Genomic DNA, 18,166 nt, shown 5'->3' with positions numbered 1-18,166 from the left:
CGTCCCTGCTTCTAAGCGGGAGGCGTGTCCAACTTCTTCGGCTCCTCTCGCTAGCAAGGGGTCTCTTGGGTCCCTCCCTTCCCAGATTTCCACAAGTGGGAACGATGACACCTGACAGTGGCATAAGTGCCCACAAGCAGCTGGTCGTAGGGCTTTACAATCCTCCTCTGTCCCGGAGTCTGAGTCGGTGAAGTTCTCCCAGCCAGTGAAACCCAAGGAGCAGAGAGAAAAGTCCAAGAAGAAGACTTCTAAGACAAATTAACTTTCAGTGGCACCCTCCCCACCACAACCTACAAGCTATGTGTCTGAGGGCGAGGTAGAGATTGTAGTGTCTGCTGAGGACCTAGATCTTGCCGGACTCTCAGACACAATGGATGTCACTCGCACAGGTACTCAATCAGTGGCAGCAGGTGACTCACTGGCGTAATCTGCCTCCCCGGTCCCTTCACGCCTTTCTCGGCCATGGACAATGTCATCCTTCAGTGGAACTGCAGCAGTTTTTTCCACATTCTTGCTGAGCTCCGACAGCTTCTCAGCCTTCACCCTTTCCTCTACACTGCTCTTCAAGAAACTTGGTTTCTAGCGATGTGAACCCCCACCCTCTGTGGCTATCAGGGTTATTATAGGAACCAGGCAGCTTATGAGAGGGTATCTGGTGTCGTCTGCATCTACGTACTTCAGTCTCTTTACAGCAAGTTTGTCCCTCTACAAACACCTTTAGAGGCTGTCGCTGTTTGGGTGTGGACGCCTCAGGCTGTTACTGTCTGCAGTCTCTATCTTCCACCGCATGGTGAATGTCCTGCAGGTGCTGATAGCCCAATTGCCGCCCCCTTTTCTGTTACTGGGCGACTTCAACACCCATTACCCTCTGTGGGGTGGATCAGTGACAACAGACAGAGGCAGCATCGTTGAGCAAGTACTGGCAAAGCTCGACCTTTCCCTTTTAAATAATGGTGCATTCACACATTTCAGTTGGGTGCATGGCATGTACTCAGCCATCCTTCCGAACTGCAGCCCTAGCCTATTACCATCTGTCCCATTGAGTGTGCATGACGACTTGTGTGGTAGTGACCATTTTCCAATCTTTCTGTCACTGCCACAGTGTCACTCTTCTTGGCGCCCCTGCAGATGGGCTATGAATATGGCTGACTGGGACTTTTCACCTCCATTGCCACTATTGAGCCACTTTCCAATGACGCCATTCATGCAGTGTTTCACTCAGTCACCACTGGCATCATTACTGCCTCAGAATCTGCCATTCCCTGTTCTTCTGGGTCCCCTCAGCTGAGGACTGTGCCTTGGTGGTTGCCTGAGATCGCGGAGGTGATTAAAGATCGCAGGCAGGCACTCCAGCATCATCCCTCATTGGAACACCTCATCACCTTTAAACAGCTTCGTGCACGAGCCCGCCACCTCATTCACAAACACAAGCAGGAGTGCTGGCAAAGGTATGTCTCCATCGTTGGCCTCCGTACCTCTCCATCACAGGATGGGCAAACATCAGGCGACTCTATGGCTATCGGATCCCCGTCAGCGTCCCCGGGCTTTCCCTGAATGGAGCAGTCTGTACCGACTCTGACACAATTGCAAATCGCATAGCGGAGCATTTTGCTCAGAGTTCTGCTTCTGCAAATTACCCACTGGCCTTCCGCTCCCTGAAAGAGCAGTAGGAACGTCGGAGCCTAGATCGCATCCACTGTCAGATGCTCAAACACCTCTTGGTGGACTGCCAGCGACTCCTCCTAGACCTTTACAATGGTATGTGGGTTGAGGGTGAGCTCCTGTTGCAATGGTGGGAAAGCATCGTAATCCCTGTGTTGAAACCTGGTAAGAACCCACTGGAGGTGGACAGCTACTGCCCCATTAGCCTCACCAACCTTCTTTGCAAGTTGCTCGAATGCATGGTGAGCCGGAGGTTGAGTTGGCTACTTGAGTCTCGGGGCCTTCTGGCTCCGTCTGAGGGTGGGTTCCGTAAGGACCAGTCTGCCACCAATAATCTAGTGTACCTGGAGTCTGCCATCCGTACGGCCTTTGCCCACGGTCAGCATCTGGTCGCTGTCTTTTTTGACATGCGGAAGGCATAGGATATGACATGGCGACATCAGATCCTTTCTACGCTCCATGGTTGGGGTCTTAGGGGTCTGCTCCCAATTTTCATACAAATTTTCTGTCGCTTCATTCCTTCCTTGTGCAACTTGTGGCCTCCCATAGTTCCTCCTGAGTTCAGGAGAATGGGATACCGTAAGGATCTGTATTAAATGTCTGCCCCTTTTTAATGAGATTAATGGGCTCCCTGTGGCGGTGGGAACGTCTGTCTCAGCTTCTTTGTGTGAGGAATTCTGCCTATACTTCAGCTCCACTTTCCCTCGCTCTTGTCTGGTTATGGCTATCCAGGAGACCCTCCATATTCTTGCCCATTGCGGCTGCTCTGCGGTCATCGTGTGGATACATAGTTGCTGCATTACAGGCCAAATACTGCTGAGTCTACAGTATGCAATATGAATATACACATAAATTGAATGGTCGAAAATTCCTATCACTCAGCAACTGTGAATGTAACGTAGAAATTTAAAAATGAAAGATTGCAATTAAATAAAATCTGCCGTTACTAATGACTTTAAATGGTGAGTGCAATAGTAGAAGTACTTTTGAGAATGCGATCTATTTCTGCAGAACACTTATTGGTGTCGATGGTCCAGCAATTAAATAAAATATAAATTGAATAACAGCGAAACAATAGATTCCTACTGCAAGGAATTAGTTCTGAGCGACAACATAGCTCATGAGGTATTTACTTCTAAATGCATACTACGTCTTCACTGTAGAAACCTCAGATATCTCACAAGTCTGCACTCTGAAGTATTTCTCTCTCTCGCAACCATGCACAAACTGCTCCACACTCAAAGTCTCTCTCGCAACCATGCATCCCTTGTGCCGGACTGTCCAGCCCTCCCCGTGTCCTCTGCCATACTGTCCAGAACTCTCCTCTCCTCTCTCGTACTGTTCTCCCACTTCCTTCCAGTCTCCCCATTCACGAGCACTGTGATTGGCTAGAGCGCTCCCACCCTGTCTTCAAGCCAACACACACTCACAGTCATAATGAAACACATTCGAAATACTGGACTTACATTTAACTAACTTGAAATTAAATAAATATTCCTATGGCTGGACCATAAACAGGCTCTAACACACATTATTAAATACATCCACAAATCAAATAAACATATATCAATGGAATAGAAACAGAAGGTAGGCCAGTAGCCTAATGTCTCTGTGATTTCTAAAACACAGTAAATATTTAACAATTTCTTCATGAATAGTATATATTGATATAAACAAAGACATAGATGAATAAATATGTTTGTAAGCATGCTGCTACCAGTTTTTCGTGTAACTGTGGAGTACTTATGGCCTGATGCGATCGGTAGTAATCGGCTGCTTTGACCTCCAATAACTCACATACTATTCAAGTTACATGACTTAATTCATACCAATTTAGGTTTACACTAATGGCTTTCTAAAGAGACATTGATCGCCAAAATCGGATGAACCATTTACATTTTGAAAATTCGTTGCTGGGTGTTACTTGTATAATTTACCATCAGATACTAAACTTTAAACTAATAATGATAGTGAAAGTCTGATTACACCATCGGAATCATCGTGCAAATAATGGTAATATACATGTTTCTTTTTGAGGTATCGTGCTTCATCTGGCTACTATTAATTTCTATACGAACTGTGAAATGTCTGCCATTAAGGTTTCACAAAGTCCAAAATCTTTGGCACTCCTGGCAAGTCCCCTTCAGTGACACAGAGTTGCCATGGAATTCCCAGCCACGCGATGGCCCTACCTACCCCTCATGGTCAGCTAACATTTGGCACCACGTTGTTGCTGCCGTGCCGTGGCCCACCGAGGGGCCCCCGCGCGTCCATGCCGACTCTGAACTTGGAATATTTCCAGGGCGCCACAACTCGCCCATTATGTCACATCGTAATACTTTAGCAGTCTGTTACAAAGTGATTTTTTAACCCTTTGACTGCTGAAAGTGCGTCACCTGCTTGGCATGCTGAAGCGCAGTGGCCTGCGGCATAATCCGTCTGCCTGCGCTGCCTGCCTGCCTCTGAGCCACCGCCAGGACCGGATCAACCTGTGCTGCGCAACCCGCTCTGTGCTGAATTTTTATTTCTCAGCTCAATACGACTCGTGCAGAGCCAGCGTAGTTGTTGGCGAATTTGAGCTGTAATATCTCAGACAATAGTTTTTAAAGAAATAAAATTTGGCCGTCTTGTACAACTTTGTGTGTTTTACAAGCCACATTGGGCCAGAAAATTGTAGATAAATTTGCCAAAAAATAGGCATCTGAAAAAATTTCGGAGTATGGCTTCTTGCATCTCCTGAACTAATGCTATGACGAACGTGAAACTTGGCATGTAGTAACCTAATAACACAAAGTTCTTAAATATAAAGTTTCATTTCCATAGCACTTTTCAGTACGTAATGAATTAAGCACAAAATTTAAGATTTTGTAAAAACATAAAAAATGCGGTATTTTGTTCTGATTTTGCTAAAAAACTATGCTCCATAAAACATACCAAGCTGTACAACTGGAATGAAAGTTGGGCGCGAAAATCATCCCCGAAAACAATGTAAACTTCAGGTTAGCATATCTAGTAGTGTGAACGCATGATGAAGATGAAATTTAGAGTGCAATAGATGACTCACAACGATAAGGAATAAAAGTTTTCATTGCTCTACTATTTTCCAATAATCTACAAATAAGTCGAAAAGATGTTGATTTTTATGAAAAGATGAAAGCAGAGTGTATTTGATACTTCTTTTTCTAATACCATTTTCTATTAATGGTTCAAAGCCAGCCACATGCGAACAACAAATTTTAAGCCCCTACCCTCCCCAGAACAATGAGTTTAATTTTCAGTATTGGCTAACAACAGTGGCAAAGTAGCAAGAAAAATCGCACTGAGAAAAGAGAGTTAACTTTGGCGTGTTATTTCTCGTTGATCAAAGGCATTTAAATCAGTTGTGGAAAACATGTGTTGTATAGGTAGATGGAGTGTGATCTACATTTGCACTACCTAGGATAAAAGAATATAAGTGTCCATGTTACGTGTTAATAATGTGTCATACACAGATTAATGTATTTTGTTATACTGGCGCAATGTACTCAGCGTAATTACATTTGCTACAGTACAGATATTGCGCCATCTCAATCACCAAGTCCATTCATTTGCCAGCAGACTGCTACATATGAAGTAGTCAGGCTTCGTTTGAACAATTTTTCACCTGTTGCATCTATTTCTCATCCTTCTTTTCGATCCAGCCTTTGGACTGGTACTGGCGAAGTTAAAAATAGATTTATATTTCTTTTTTCCATTTCTGCCTCTCCTTTTTTTTTAGTAATTCATTCAGAAGCGTCAATAAATTTCCTCAGATTCTCAGATTTAGCTCCCAATGATTAGTAATACTGCTTTGTATGATGTCTCACAGCAGGGTGCAACACATAATGGAACGTTGCAAGTTTTGCATCAGTATCTAGTTTCCCGGCACACTTTCTGTTTCGTGCAAACAACACATCTGCACATTAGCGTACTTTTCTGCGAATGTTCACTCACGATAACAGCCGGAAAATGTCTCCCTGTGAATCACAGAGAATTCTTGTCATTGTAGTGCTTTCCTGTACCAGCTTTTCTCCGTTCTGTAGCATATTTTTCTACAGTCTCCCTTATGACAGAAAGGTGAAACTCTGCGCGTGCCATTTTTCGCCCTGTTACTGACCAGTGGAGAGCATAAGCATTTAAAATGCGCAAAATCCAGAATGTGAAAAAAATATTTCTTACAGCATTTCAGTCTTACGCAATGATCCCATTGAGCTCAGTAATGTCACAACGGTCAACTGCACTCATACTCGAATTGTAATCTACAATACATTGTGGTTTCTTTATTTTTTCACCAGTATTTCTTCCAGTCTTCTCTGTTTCGACTATTTGTGTTGGGTGACTTGTGGCCAACATGTACACCTCTTTCTTATCGCACCACTTGATAGCAAGGACCGTGTCAGTGGACCTAAACTCAGTTTCTCCTCATTTTAATTTCTTCTGCAGTTTTGGCATGTTGCACCTGTTATTTTGAACAGTGTCACATGCGGCTGTTCCAAGGTTGTGAAGCCAGAGGAACAGGTCCGGGCTGGAGTACCAGTTACCAACAAATAGAATATGTCCCTATTCCAAATATGGTCCCATAAGAGTTGCCACTATGTCGCCACTTTTTCCCAAAGTGTGGAACCCAATTTCTGTTGTTGTCTGTATAAACAATAAAATCTAAAATATACCTACTCTGACAGTCACACAGTACAAATGTGTTTATTCCGAATCTACTTCGCTTGGTTGGAATAAATAGCTGAAACGATAATCATCCTGTGAACAGCAAGAGACTTTCATCTATACAAAGCTTGTGATGTGGGCGAAATGAATTACGAAATGTCTTACAAACTTTGTCAACAGTCGTCCTAATTTTAAACAGTGTGTCGCCTCCAGTACTCGCAGAGTTATCACTGAAGTGTAACATTCTCAGAAGTAGACAAAAACAGTCTCGGGACATAATTTCGCTGAAAACTGGTGCGTTCAGAAGTGATCTCTGGACCAATAATCACTTAATTTTAACTTCTTAACTTGCGCCATTAGAAGGCAAACAGCAACAAAACATTTCCTCAAATCCAGTGTCTTTCCGCTGCGACAGTCAAGAATTCACAGATTCTGTAATATTTTCTCTGGTGTTAACATAAAAACGATTTGTTTCATCTGCAATAAATTGCAACAGTTCTTGAGACATAAATATCACAAAAAATTAAAGAATGCTTGGGTCAATATCTAATTGACATTTGTGTCCTGAACTCAAGTCATCGAAGTAATAGTTTAAAGGCTGGAAATCGGTTTCTTTCCAGTCGAATGTGTCACTTAACCGCTCTCTCTTTCTGAACCATTTCACTGTCACTTTCTGATTCCTCGGATTCAGAGGTACTGCTGACTATAATTCGTGCTCTCCCCTCTGCTGTAAAGGGCCGAGGACTACAGCTTCGAGATTCTGTTGAAGACTCGTCTCTATTAGCAACGTCAAATAATTCATACTCACTGTCGCTCTTAGTGAGCATATCCAGGATTTCTTTATCTGTTCAACCATGGCGACGTGACATTTCTTACGTAGAAAACAAGAAAACTGATGAAAATACAGGAATTTTAAGTCGAATTCTGCAAAGAGCGAACACAACAAAAATATGTAATCTTGAACTACACAGTCAGACCACTGAAGAGCTACTAGAAGAGCAGAGCAGAAAGACAGCTCTGCGTGTATACACGTCCATAGCATTCAGGTAGCTGTGACTCAGCGCGTCTAAACTCGTCCCTAGTGGTGGCAAGGCCGGTGGCGCGGGTCGTGTAAACATGTCCTTAGTGCTGTAGGGAAGACCCGAGGCCGGCCGCATGTATACGCATCAGACATGCCAGGAGAACGACGAAGCATAACGAGTTAACACATCCGCAGCAGTCAAAGGGTTAATATGGCAGCATGTCACTAGTTGATAAAAACTGAACATGGGGTGATGGTAGTTGTAAGACACGCAGAGATTAAACAATAATTTGTGATTTGATGGTTGACAACCTTTTGAGTGGATACTCATTAGCAGAGGGGCTGTGTTTCCACAGGCATAAATTGTGATACAGAATAACCACTAATCTTTAATAAATGGATGTCACATTACCTCCGCAGGACCGCATGGGGCTATAAACAGTACCGTGGGTAAGATTGCTACCAGTTTGAATGTGGGGCATCAGAAACACATTGCTATTAGGACTATATGCAGATCAATGAACTGTGTAGTATTCTGCATACAATGACTGAAATGTCATCCAGTTACTACCCATTGCTTTTGGACCACTCAGTGTGTAATAAGACAGCCTTCAGTAAACTTTTACTAAAAAGTTGTTGTCCTCATAGAATAGTGCACTCTTTTTTCTGAGATTTCAGTGCAAAGTACTTTGCGAGCAAAGTAATTGTCTTCCTAATGTTATATTTGTGTTTGAGTTATTGCCATCCACTGCATGTAAACACCCATGATTAACCTTCATTTAACATCTGCGTCTGTATCTACATGCTATGCTAAGTACAAGAAGTATTCTTAAAGATTCAATTATTATCTTGAAAAAATGAAGTAATTAATTGTTGGTTTGTTTCTGAGTACATGTCTACAGTCCTGGTACACACTGAAATCCCTATACCGCAATAAGCAACTACAGGAGCCAAGAAGAACTGAGCAGCTGTATAATGCAATAATTTATTTTTGGCAGCAGCAAAAATGTCAGAGTAATGTCAGGCTGATGTAGACAAATTCCTTATCTGTCTGGATTGGCTGCTCTAGTAGTGTGCAATGGTACTGTAGTGTAGGGATGTACCTGCAAACAAACAAAAAATTCGCTGTATAAGTTTATTTCTTTGAGGTAATGATTAAATGTTTGAGTGCCACATGTGTATCTTAATTCCCTTTTTGTATGTGTAGTTGGAGTCGTCTCCACCTTTTGGATAGTTGTGCATAACCACAAAATCGTACCAGTACTGCAGCCCATTCTCTCTTACCTCATGCAGCACATATGACCCATCTCCTTGAACAAATATTGTGTTCTAATGTTATGAAATACCTTGAAGAAAATGGTCTATTTACTTATAACCAGCGTGGATTTTGACTGTATCATCTCTGTGAGGCACAACTGGTTCTTTATTCACATGAAATGATGATGACCATCGACAGGGCAGCTTAAGTTGATTCCATATTTCTAGATTTCCAGAAGGCTTTTGATACTCTTCCTCCCAAGTGGCTTCTGATCAAATTGGATGCATATGAATTATTGTCAGTTCTGTGATGAATTCTTTATTCTGTCAGAAAGGCCAATTCATGATGATTGATAGGAAGCCAACTAGTGAAACGAAAGTGAAATCTAGTGTTCTTCTAGAAAGTGTTATACATCCTCTGTTGCTCCTATTGTACATACAATTGTTTGCAGGTGGTGGTGGTGGTGGTGGTGGTGGTGGTGGTGGTGGTGGTGGGTAGTGGGTGGTGGCGGTGGTGGGTAGTGGGTGGTGGCGGTAATTATGTTTGTCCGTTAATCATCAGAAGATCAAATTGAATTGCAAAATTATTTAGACAAGGTATCTGTCTGTTGTGAAAATTGGCAGTTGATCTTAAACAATACAAAAATGATGCTCTTCACATAAGTACTGTAACAATTTAGTTTAATTTCAGTTACATCATAAATCACAAATTTAAAGCTTGTAGGTATACAGGGATGACAATTACAAGAATCTTAGATAAAAACTGTCACATAGAAAATATTGTGGGCAAGACAAACCAAAGACTGTGCTTTATTGGCAAAGCTTTGAAAAGGTTCAACAGATCTACTAAAGAGATTGCATACACTAAGTTTTTCCATCCCCTTGTGGTTCATTATTGTGTGATATGGGATCCTTATCAGATAGGATTGACAGAGAAGGATGGCTGCATAAATGATTTAACTTGCATGCCTACAAATTTCAAATTGTGCAAGCATTGAAGCAGAAAGCTTGCACCTTTGCACAGATTTGCTGTTGAGATGTTGGGCCAGATCAGGCAAGAACTCAACTATCTAGGGAATGCTGTTTTCACTAATGAAGTGACCTTCCTTACATGTGAGAAGATTAATTGCTGCAGCATTAGCATCAGAGGCCTGGAAAACCCCCAAAGATTTTGGGACATGTCAGAGGACAGAATAGATGAATGTGTGGTGTGCTCTAGTGGAAGAGAGTGTAGTTCAATCATTTTGCTTAATTGAGCAAACAGTAACAGGAACCATTTATTAGGAAATGCTTGAGAAATTAGCTACTTCTCAGCTTCTTCCCCTACAGCCAGATGTGATGATCTGTTGGGCTAGTGGAGCACTGCACTGAAGTTTGTATGTCCATGTCTTCCAAGACCAAGCATTTCCAGCAAGTGACCACCACAATCTCTCGACATAACGCCTCTGGTTTTCTTCCTATGCAATTATGAGAAAGGCACTGTGTATGCCTTCATCTGTACATGCCTTTAATGATCTCTACAAAAAAAAATTGTTAATGCAATAGCCTCCATCACCCCACTCATGCTTTACTGTTTATGGAAGGGGCCCATATGGAAGTGTGTTAATTTTTTTTTACAAAACATTTTGATTTAGTTTATGTGATGTCACAAACTCCAAGTATCTATGTCTCATAAATTTTTTAGAAATTTGCGTTGGGAAATCTGGGTGGTTTCATGTGAACCCTTGGTTTATATTGGACCTTACATGCTGTTATTACTTCTACATATACACTACACCTATACTCCACAAGGGATAGTAATTTGTGTACCACTGTCACTTCCCCTTCTATACGTGTGTCTTTTTAATGCCTCAGAAAGCCGTAAGTAAGTAAATAAATAAGTAAATGCTTCTGGTTGCAGGAGTCCATGGAGAGTGAAGTGCAGAATGACATGAAGCCAGTGTTTGCATTGTTGGTTCCTCTTACACCCAGTGAAGAACCAGTAAGTACCAGTATATATGAGAATTCTTACCTGCCCTGCACTTCATATTTTATGTATATGTCATACAAAATACACACACACACACACAAATTTGGTGTATCTTTTAAGTGTTGTCGGGCACATCTTCTCTCATGTTAGACCAGATATGGGGTCACTCAGTAAACAAACAGACAAATAACTGTACAACAAAACAAGCTGATTAGATCAATACAGTATTATCTCTATTTTTCTATGTAATGTCCACCAACTTCTACATATTTGTCCCATCTTCCTCTAATGGTTCTTCTTATCCCCTCAGTTAAGAATTCTTTACTGTGATCTCAAAGGTAGTTTTGTACTTATTTCTTTACCTCTTCATTGCTTTTGAATTCAATGTCATAGTGGCTTCTCTCATCGCAACAAACAAAAATGTAAAGGAAAAGGTCAGGGATGTAAGGAGGAAAGTTATGAGCTCCCAATCCACCCTGCCAGCAGTTTCCAGCCTGTACTGTATGAGGTAGTGCATTGTTAAAATACTGCAGAAATTGCTGCCATATATTCACTGAAATGTCAGAATAATCTGCTGCTGATGCTTTGTAAACACTCAGTACCTACAAGTTGATTCTAATTAAACTTTACTACTTGAGTCATTGTAGATAGAAGACTGTTTACCATATGGATTCCCAACTTTGTAAGAATGATGTTGAGACTGTGCACTGCAAGATTTGCATTCTTTTTGGTGTTAGTGTGGTGGCTTGTTGTTAGACACCGGTACTGGTATGGTGATGTAGGGTTGAAACACAGATGCTGTATGCACTGCAGTTGCTGACAGTTGACATAGGTCTGGAGAAGCTGAGCAGGGCATTACTCGTAAAGTTGTTTTACCGAAACAACTGTAATACTGTTGCCACTCTTTGCGAGTATTGATGTATAAAGGAATATGAAGATGTCCTCATTCTGTACCAGTGTTGAAGATAGGTATAAAATAAATTTATTTTTGGAGGGAGTCTGCCTTCAGAAAAACACAATTATTTCTTTTTTTTTTCTGTTACCAAGACGTATTTTTCTGAAGTTTCAGTGTCACAAGTGGGGTCTTATTTTCTTTCTGCTAAACAGAAAAAATGCTGTTTACTACTTGTACACACATAATTTTACTTCTTAAGAAAGTATTTACAAATGTAAAAAACAGACAAATATTCCTTGCAATCACATTCCATAGGTTTCTTGGTTTTGTATGTTTTGCAGTACTCTTGTTTTCCTTTCACAGTTTGTCATCAACAGTGTATAACTTACTGTAGAAAAGTCATTTACTTTGAAATTTTATAACTAGCAATATTGTGGTTGGGCCTAACATTAAGTCTGTGTGGAAGGCTGTGTATTTGTGTTTGCATTTGCAGTGTGTTTCACTTACTTTTTCTGGTTTTCCTTTTTTTCACTGTGAAAAACCACTATGTAACTTTGTGTCACTGTTTACAAACTACAAAATTGAGATAGAAAGTGGAACAGCCAAATGTGTATCTTCCGTCCGTGTGTGTGTGTGTGTGTGTGTGTGTGTGTGTGTGTGTGTGTGTGTGTGTGTTTGGCAGTTTTTGTGGAGACCTGTTGCTGTATTTGAGAATATTCAAGCCAGTATTGATGTTTTCTGGGCTGTGATTCTTGAATGTACCGTGTTCAGCAAATTTAGAATGACAGCTGCTACTTTTTAATGCTCTTTTGTGTTCTGTGTATCTGGTATTAAAGTTTCTGCTTGTCTGTCCTGTAAATCGATTTGCAGTCCTGAGGTGTCAGTTGGTAAATATCATATGTGTTGTGTTTGTGTTGATTGCCATTAGTTTTCTTTGTATTGAGTTATGTCTGTAGTCAATTTTTAGCCCTTCATTTTTGTATGTGTCACCTATTCTGTGGGCTGCTTTGTTGATATGAGACTATGATTTGAATGTTGTTTTGGGCATTAGTTTTTTACGTGTGCTTGTGTGTGTTCTGTGCATTTGTGTTGTGTGTTTATGGTCTGTATGTGTCTGCATGTTGGGGATGAGTTGTTAGTTTTTGTTTGCTATGTGCTCCCTCTTTTTTCGTTTTAATTTTGTGATTCTGTTTGTCTGTAACTGGGCTCACCACTCAGTGGACTCCTAGCCAACATCTTCCTCAATCACACTGAGACGAAGACACTTGAAACAGTTGTAAGATCCAGACAATGCACAGTAGTGTATTGGTAATGCTATGTAGATGATATCATGTGTCTTCAATATGAAACACTCAGTCACATGCAGCAACTCTGCAGTGACATAAACACAGTTCGCCCAAAAGCAAAATTCACCATAAAAACAGAAAATGACATACATATTACATTTGCTTGACCTCACAGTACACAGTCACAACCAACATTAATTCCCCATATTCAGGAAAGTCATTACCACCAATAGAGCCGGTGGTGGAGGAAAGGATTCAGATTGCTTGGGTTGTGAAGTAGCCATTGAAGTTGAGCATGTTGTGCTCAGCTGCATGTTGTGGCTCAGTGTTACTCACTTCGCACCTGGCCACACTTTGGCAGTGCCCGTTCGTGCTAGGAGAAGCTGGTTGGTAGTCATACCAACATAAGAACCTGTGCAATGATATGATCCCTGTGGCAAGGGTTTGGAGGGTGGGGGGATGCATAGGGATGGGCTAGGGCATTGTGTAGGTTGGGTGGGTAACAAAACACCACTTTAGGAGGGGTGGGAAGGATGTTGTGGAAGATGTCCCTCATTTCAGGTAAGGATGAAAGATAATCAAAGCCCTGACAAAGGCTATGGTTCAATTGTTCCAGTCAAGAGTGATATTATATGACAAAGCAGGCATCCTTTGTAGCTGATTCTTGAGGGTAGTGGGAGCATTGAGTGATGTGATGATACAGCAGAGAAATCTGTGTTGGGACCAGGATTGTGAGATATTGCCTGTGTGTGAAGACCTTAGTGTGGCCTTCAACGTGCTGGGCAAGGGAGTTCTTGTCACGGTAGATAAATTATCCCTATAGTACTTACTTCCAGATAGCAAGTGGTACATGTAACAACTTTGGTTGAAATTAATCTGGTGGTTTAGATGGTGATGTGGATCATACAAACACATACATATTTTTGTGTGTGTGGATGATGAAGACTACTTGATACAGAAAAAAAGAATGATGGATGAATAAAGAACATGAAATAAGAAAATAAGAATGACAATAGCAGCATAGGAGGGAGAAGGCTGGGAAGTTGAAGATCATAATAAATTTTCAAGTCAGCTGTTCATTTAACTTTTGTTCACTGTCATTGAAATATACCATTGCACTTTTATGTCATCCATAACTTATTTCTCAGAAAAGAACACTTACCTAGAACTAGTCATTTATTCTAAAGAAGTACCACATTTCAGTGAAAAATATGTGATACTTTCATGTAATACTTGGAAATCATGACTGCTTAAATGCACTGGGAGTATACTGCATTTACTGATGCAGTCATTGGAAGTACAGTACCATAGATCTGAAAATCATTGAACATCTTTCCATATACTAGATGCTGCTTCCTTTTATGTAGTATACTTGTTGGTAATTGCGTTTTGCAATTTGTTTACCTTCTCAACTTTAGTAATTTTGACTCGATTTTCTACTGAGAGGATTGTTAGTTTTATCACCAATATCATTTCCTACTAGTATACACTTGTCTTCCTTTATTTACAGTACTTTCAGTTAGTGCACTTAGTTCACTTAAGCATCATTTTTTGAAATTTCAGATTGTTCCTACATCTGGCATTATGTCACAATTTCATTAACATTATCATTTTTTCATTTTAAACTTCTGTTCAATGTATGCCCATATCCTTTGTTAGCATCTTCTTACTGAGATTGAATTTTCAGTTCATTACAGCTGTCACCACCACCACCACCACCACCACCATCATCATCACAATCACAATCGTCATCATCACCATCACCATCACCGTCACTGTCACCACCACCACCACCACCACCACCACCACCACCACCACCACCAAGCTTGTACTACCACAACTGATTTTTCCTGGCAAAAATTAATGATATCCATTTGATTTTTTCAATTTTCCTCAATTTCTGTTGCCTTGTAGTCACTTTTGGCACTGGCAGATGCTATTTTTTTACTCCAAAATTTCATTTACATTTTCTAATAAATTTTCAGCCAAAGTTTACTCCTTCGTTGTTTGTTTCACTATTAATTACATCCATTATGTGAAGTCTCCCATCTGAACAAATGAAATCATTACAACTTTTTTCAAAATTCTCCATCATCTTCATCCCGAATTTGCTAATCCTACTGCTAACGTCAGTCATAGTCTTTCTATTAGTTTTCTTCATTTTATGAATCAGATCTTCTTGTCACCTGTAATTATGTCTACTTCTTCTATTATGTTATGTCATTCTCTGCACTGCTGATTCAATTCTGCATTAATCTTACTTAAATATCGCTTCATGAAATTATATACATTTAATAACAAATCGTCGTCATAACAAACAAATCGTTTATGTTCCCTATTGCACAACATGTTACCTTTATCTCAGTAATTGAAAACAGTTCTAAAATTTGAGCAAACATGAACCCTTTTACCGGTGTTAATCTAAGGTGTATTCATTGATAGCTTGATCTGTACTGCTAGTGGACACTTGTTTGTGTACATCAGACAGGTTTCTCATTGATTGAACACTTTATGACATGGCAGCTGATATTCTGGACTATTGATTTTTCTGCTAGGTTCCAAATCCCAGAATCATTCTACTATTTCTGTGGTAGTCCACTTCCTAGCTTTATCTTCACTATCATTTTTGATGCAGTCACTCTTTATATAATTTGACAATTGAATGTTTTAAGACATTTCAATTTCCTCATAACGTTGCTGCTGGTCCAGACATACCAGTCGAGGTAACATCCTGCCTTACCAGACACTGTGTAGATAAAGCGGAACAGTGCTACACCCATTTCATGGCAAATAGTTTGTCTTAATCTCACAGAGACTCATATTATTGTACATCAAGCAAATGAAAATGACGTGATAACACCAGAAGCAGTTGATTGTCATACACTAAATGAAACATACTGTATCAAAGTTTCTTAAGGCCCACTTGGATAAGAAGTGAAAATGGATTCAACTCAAGGCTGTTGACTTGTTTTTCATATTTTCACTCCTTTTCTTGTGTCAGGTCATTCAAAAATAAGTGAGCCAGAAGCTGAAAAATGAAAACCGCTGAAGGTATCATAATGCCATTGCTCATGGAAGAAGATGAGGTCCCTAGAATAGGCGCACACCCGCGTGACGATAGTGGTCACTTGCATGCGTCAGTTATTCACTGCACTCAGTCGAGTTGAAACCAGAGAAATGGAGACTTCAGAAGAAGAGAAAAGGGCCGTAGTGCATTTCCTGACAGCCAAAGGAGTGTGAGGAATGGAAATTCACAAAAGATTCACACAAGTGTACAAAGAATGGTTTGTGTCCATGGCAGGGGTCAAGGTATGGCCCAAGAAATTTAGAGGAGAACAGATGTTGGTTGGTAAGGAGCAATCTGGAATGTCACACTGCATTACTATTTCCATTACCCAGCAGGTAGATGCTGCCATTATTGAAGACTGGTGAGTTACATTGGCTGCCATTGCCCCTGTGCTCAGACTAGTGTTGAAATTGCAACGTAGGTGCTAACTTCTAGACAGACTAGCTTGTTTTCGATAGTCACTGTGTGATCACACTCCAGCCCATGTTGTGGTTGATATGATGTGCTACACACCTTCCTAGGGCAGATCGTTAGTTTTTAATTTTTCAAAATGTGGTCCTGTTTTTCTTTCATGATTATCACCACTCATTCTTTGGATGTGTCCATAGATCATAACTGTTATTTTCCTAATTTAACATGTATTTTTTCTGTGCTATTGTATATGACTGTGATACTCCTTAATTCAAATCATGTTTTTACTGTTCTGTTTCCTAGTATCTTCTTCACAATATTTCTTTTTTCCTTGATTCCTCAATTTTACTCCTAAGATTAGCGTATTGAATGCATAGGCGCATTCTGGCAGTATTACTGGCTTGTAATGTTGCATTTTTGCATCTCTGGAGAATGATTTTTGTTATAAATATCTTTTGTTAAGTTAATGCTAAAAAAAATACGTCTTTTGTAATGTTTCTTCAATAGATTCATTCTTCCCACCATTAGCCTGGATGACTTCTACTGGCCACTTCAATTTCTCTTCTAATATTTCCAAATGTTGTGCATAATTTTTGATTGTACGGGCGTACCCCTGTTTTTTAATATATGTAGTCATGCTTTCCGTGACGTTGGCTTTCCATGACGTTGGCTTTCCATGACGTTGGCTTTCCATGATGTTAATTTTTGTATTTTTATCTGTTTTTGTACTGCCTCTACACTGTTTGCAAGAATTGTTAAATCATCTGCAAATGTTACACAATCGTTTTTAGACTGTTCCTTTTCCAGTCAATTTGTATTCCACTGCCTGTGGTAGATTTTGGAAGTAACTTCGTCTATTCTCTGGTCACTTTTTCAGTTACACAACTAAACAGGGTTAGAGGTTTGTGTCTTAATTTCAAATGGATCCAAAATTTATCATCTGAAGTTTACTGTAGATTTTCTATTTGTAATTTTTTTTGTTTTAAGAGCTCATGTATTTCGTATTTATTCCAAAAATTAATATTGATAATTGCATGACAGCCTCGCAATATGAGTCTCACAATCTAACACCTCCTTGAAGTAAAGGAAAAGACTATTTATAAAAGAAATATATATATAACAAAGAAACTTACCAAACGAAAGCATTGGCATGTTGATAGACACACACACACACACACACACACACACACACACAAATGTCTGCTTGTGTCTGTATATGTGCGGATGGATATGTGTGTGTGTGTGCGGGAGTGTATACCTGTCCTTCTTTCCCCCTAAGGTAAGTCTTTCCACTCCCGGGATTGGAATGACTCCTTACCCTCTCCCTTAAAACCCACATCCTTTCGTCTTTCCCTCTCCTTCCTTCTTTACTGATGAAGCAACCGTTGGTTGCAAAAGCTGGAATTTTTTGTGTGTGTTTGTGATTGTTTGTGTGTCTATCGACCTGCCAGCGCTTTCGTTTGGTAAGTTAAATCATCTTTGTTTTATATATAATCAAAGTAATATACTTACCCTATTTCAGTTTTGATTTCTACAGACTGTGTCCACAGAACATGATATTTTTCAATTTATGAATCAGATTATACAAAATTCAAGTCAAAGAATAATAGTAATTGGTATTCCCTTTGAATTGTGAAAAGAATTTCATTGTATGGTTCTAAATATTCTCACTGAGAAGCTCAAATAGTAAGATATCAGAGCACTTGCTAGTTGCTGGTTTTCATCCCGTCTTATGAAAAAGATGCTGAGTGTCACACACAATGAAACAGCATCTTCAGAACAGGGAATAATCACCACAGGTGTACTACATGAATGGATATTGAGTCTGCTCTTGTTCTTGTGTTGTGTAAATAATTTGCCACCACACATCAAAGAAGTTGCAATAGTTATTTCCTGATGATTAAAATCAAGCCTAATG

The 18,166-nt window shown here is 40.1% G+C and overlaps 2 protein-coding genes across 7 annotated transcripts in view; one reads left to right on the top strand and one right to left on the bottom strand.

Annotated features, from left to right (window-relative positions):
* Positions 1-18,166, top strand: part of LOC126212879 (zinc finger protein 555-like) — a 70,256-nt gene that overhangs the window by 38,487 nt on the left and 13,603 nt on the right. For all 3 annotated transcript variants that reach the window (XM_049940380.1, XM_049940379.1, XM_049940378.1), the window contains exon 4: positions 10,521-10,601. In XM_049940380.1, coding sequence (XP_049796337.1) covers positions 10,521-10,601 — 81 coding nt within the window. The remainder of the gene's footprint in view (positions 1-10,520; positions 10,602-18,166) is intronic.
* Positions 8,363-18,166, bottom strand: part of LOC126212877 (uncharacterized) — a 262,978-nt gene continuing 253,174 nt past the window's right edge. For all 4 annotated transcript variants that reach the window (XM_049940372.1, XM_049940375.1, XM_049940377.1 and 1 more), the window contains one exon: positions 8,363-8,466. In XM_049940372.1, the coding sequence (XP_049796329.1) occupies positions 8,407-8,466 (60 nt within the window). In that variant the 3' untranslated portion in view covers positions 8,363-8,406. The remainder of the gene's footprint in view (positions 8,467-18,166) is intronic.

Source organism: Schistocerca nitens, chromosome 11 (genome assembly GCF_023898315.1).
Source record: "Schistocerca nitens isolate TAMUIC-IGC-003100 chromosome 11, iqSchNite1.1, whole genome shotgun sequence".
NCBI classification, from domain to species: domain Eukaryota; kingdom Metazoa; phylum Arthropoda; class Insecta; order Orthoptera; family Acrididae; genus Schistocerca; species Schistocerca nitens.
The sequence above is the reverse complement of the archived record's forward strand: the minus strand, read 5'-3'. Positions and strand labels throughout refer to the sequence as shown.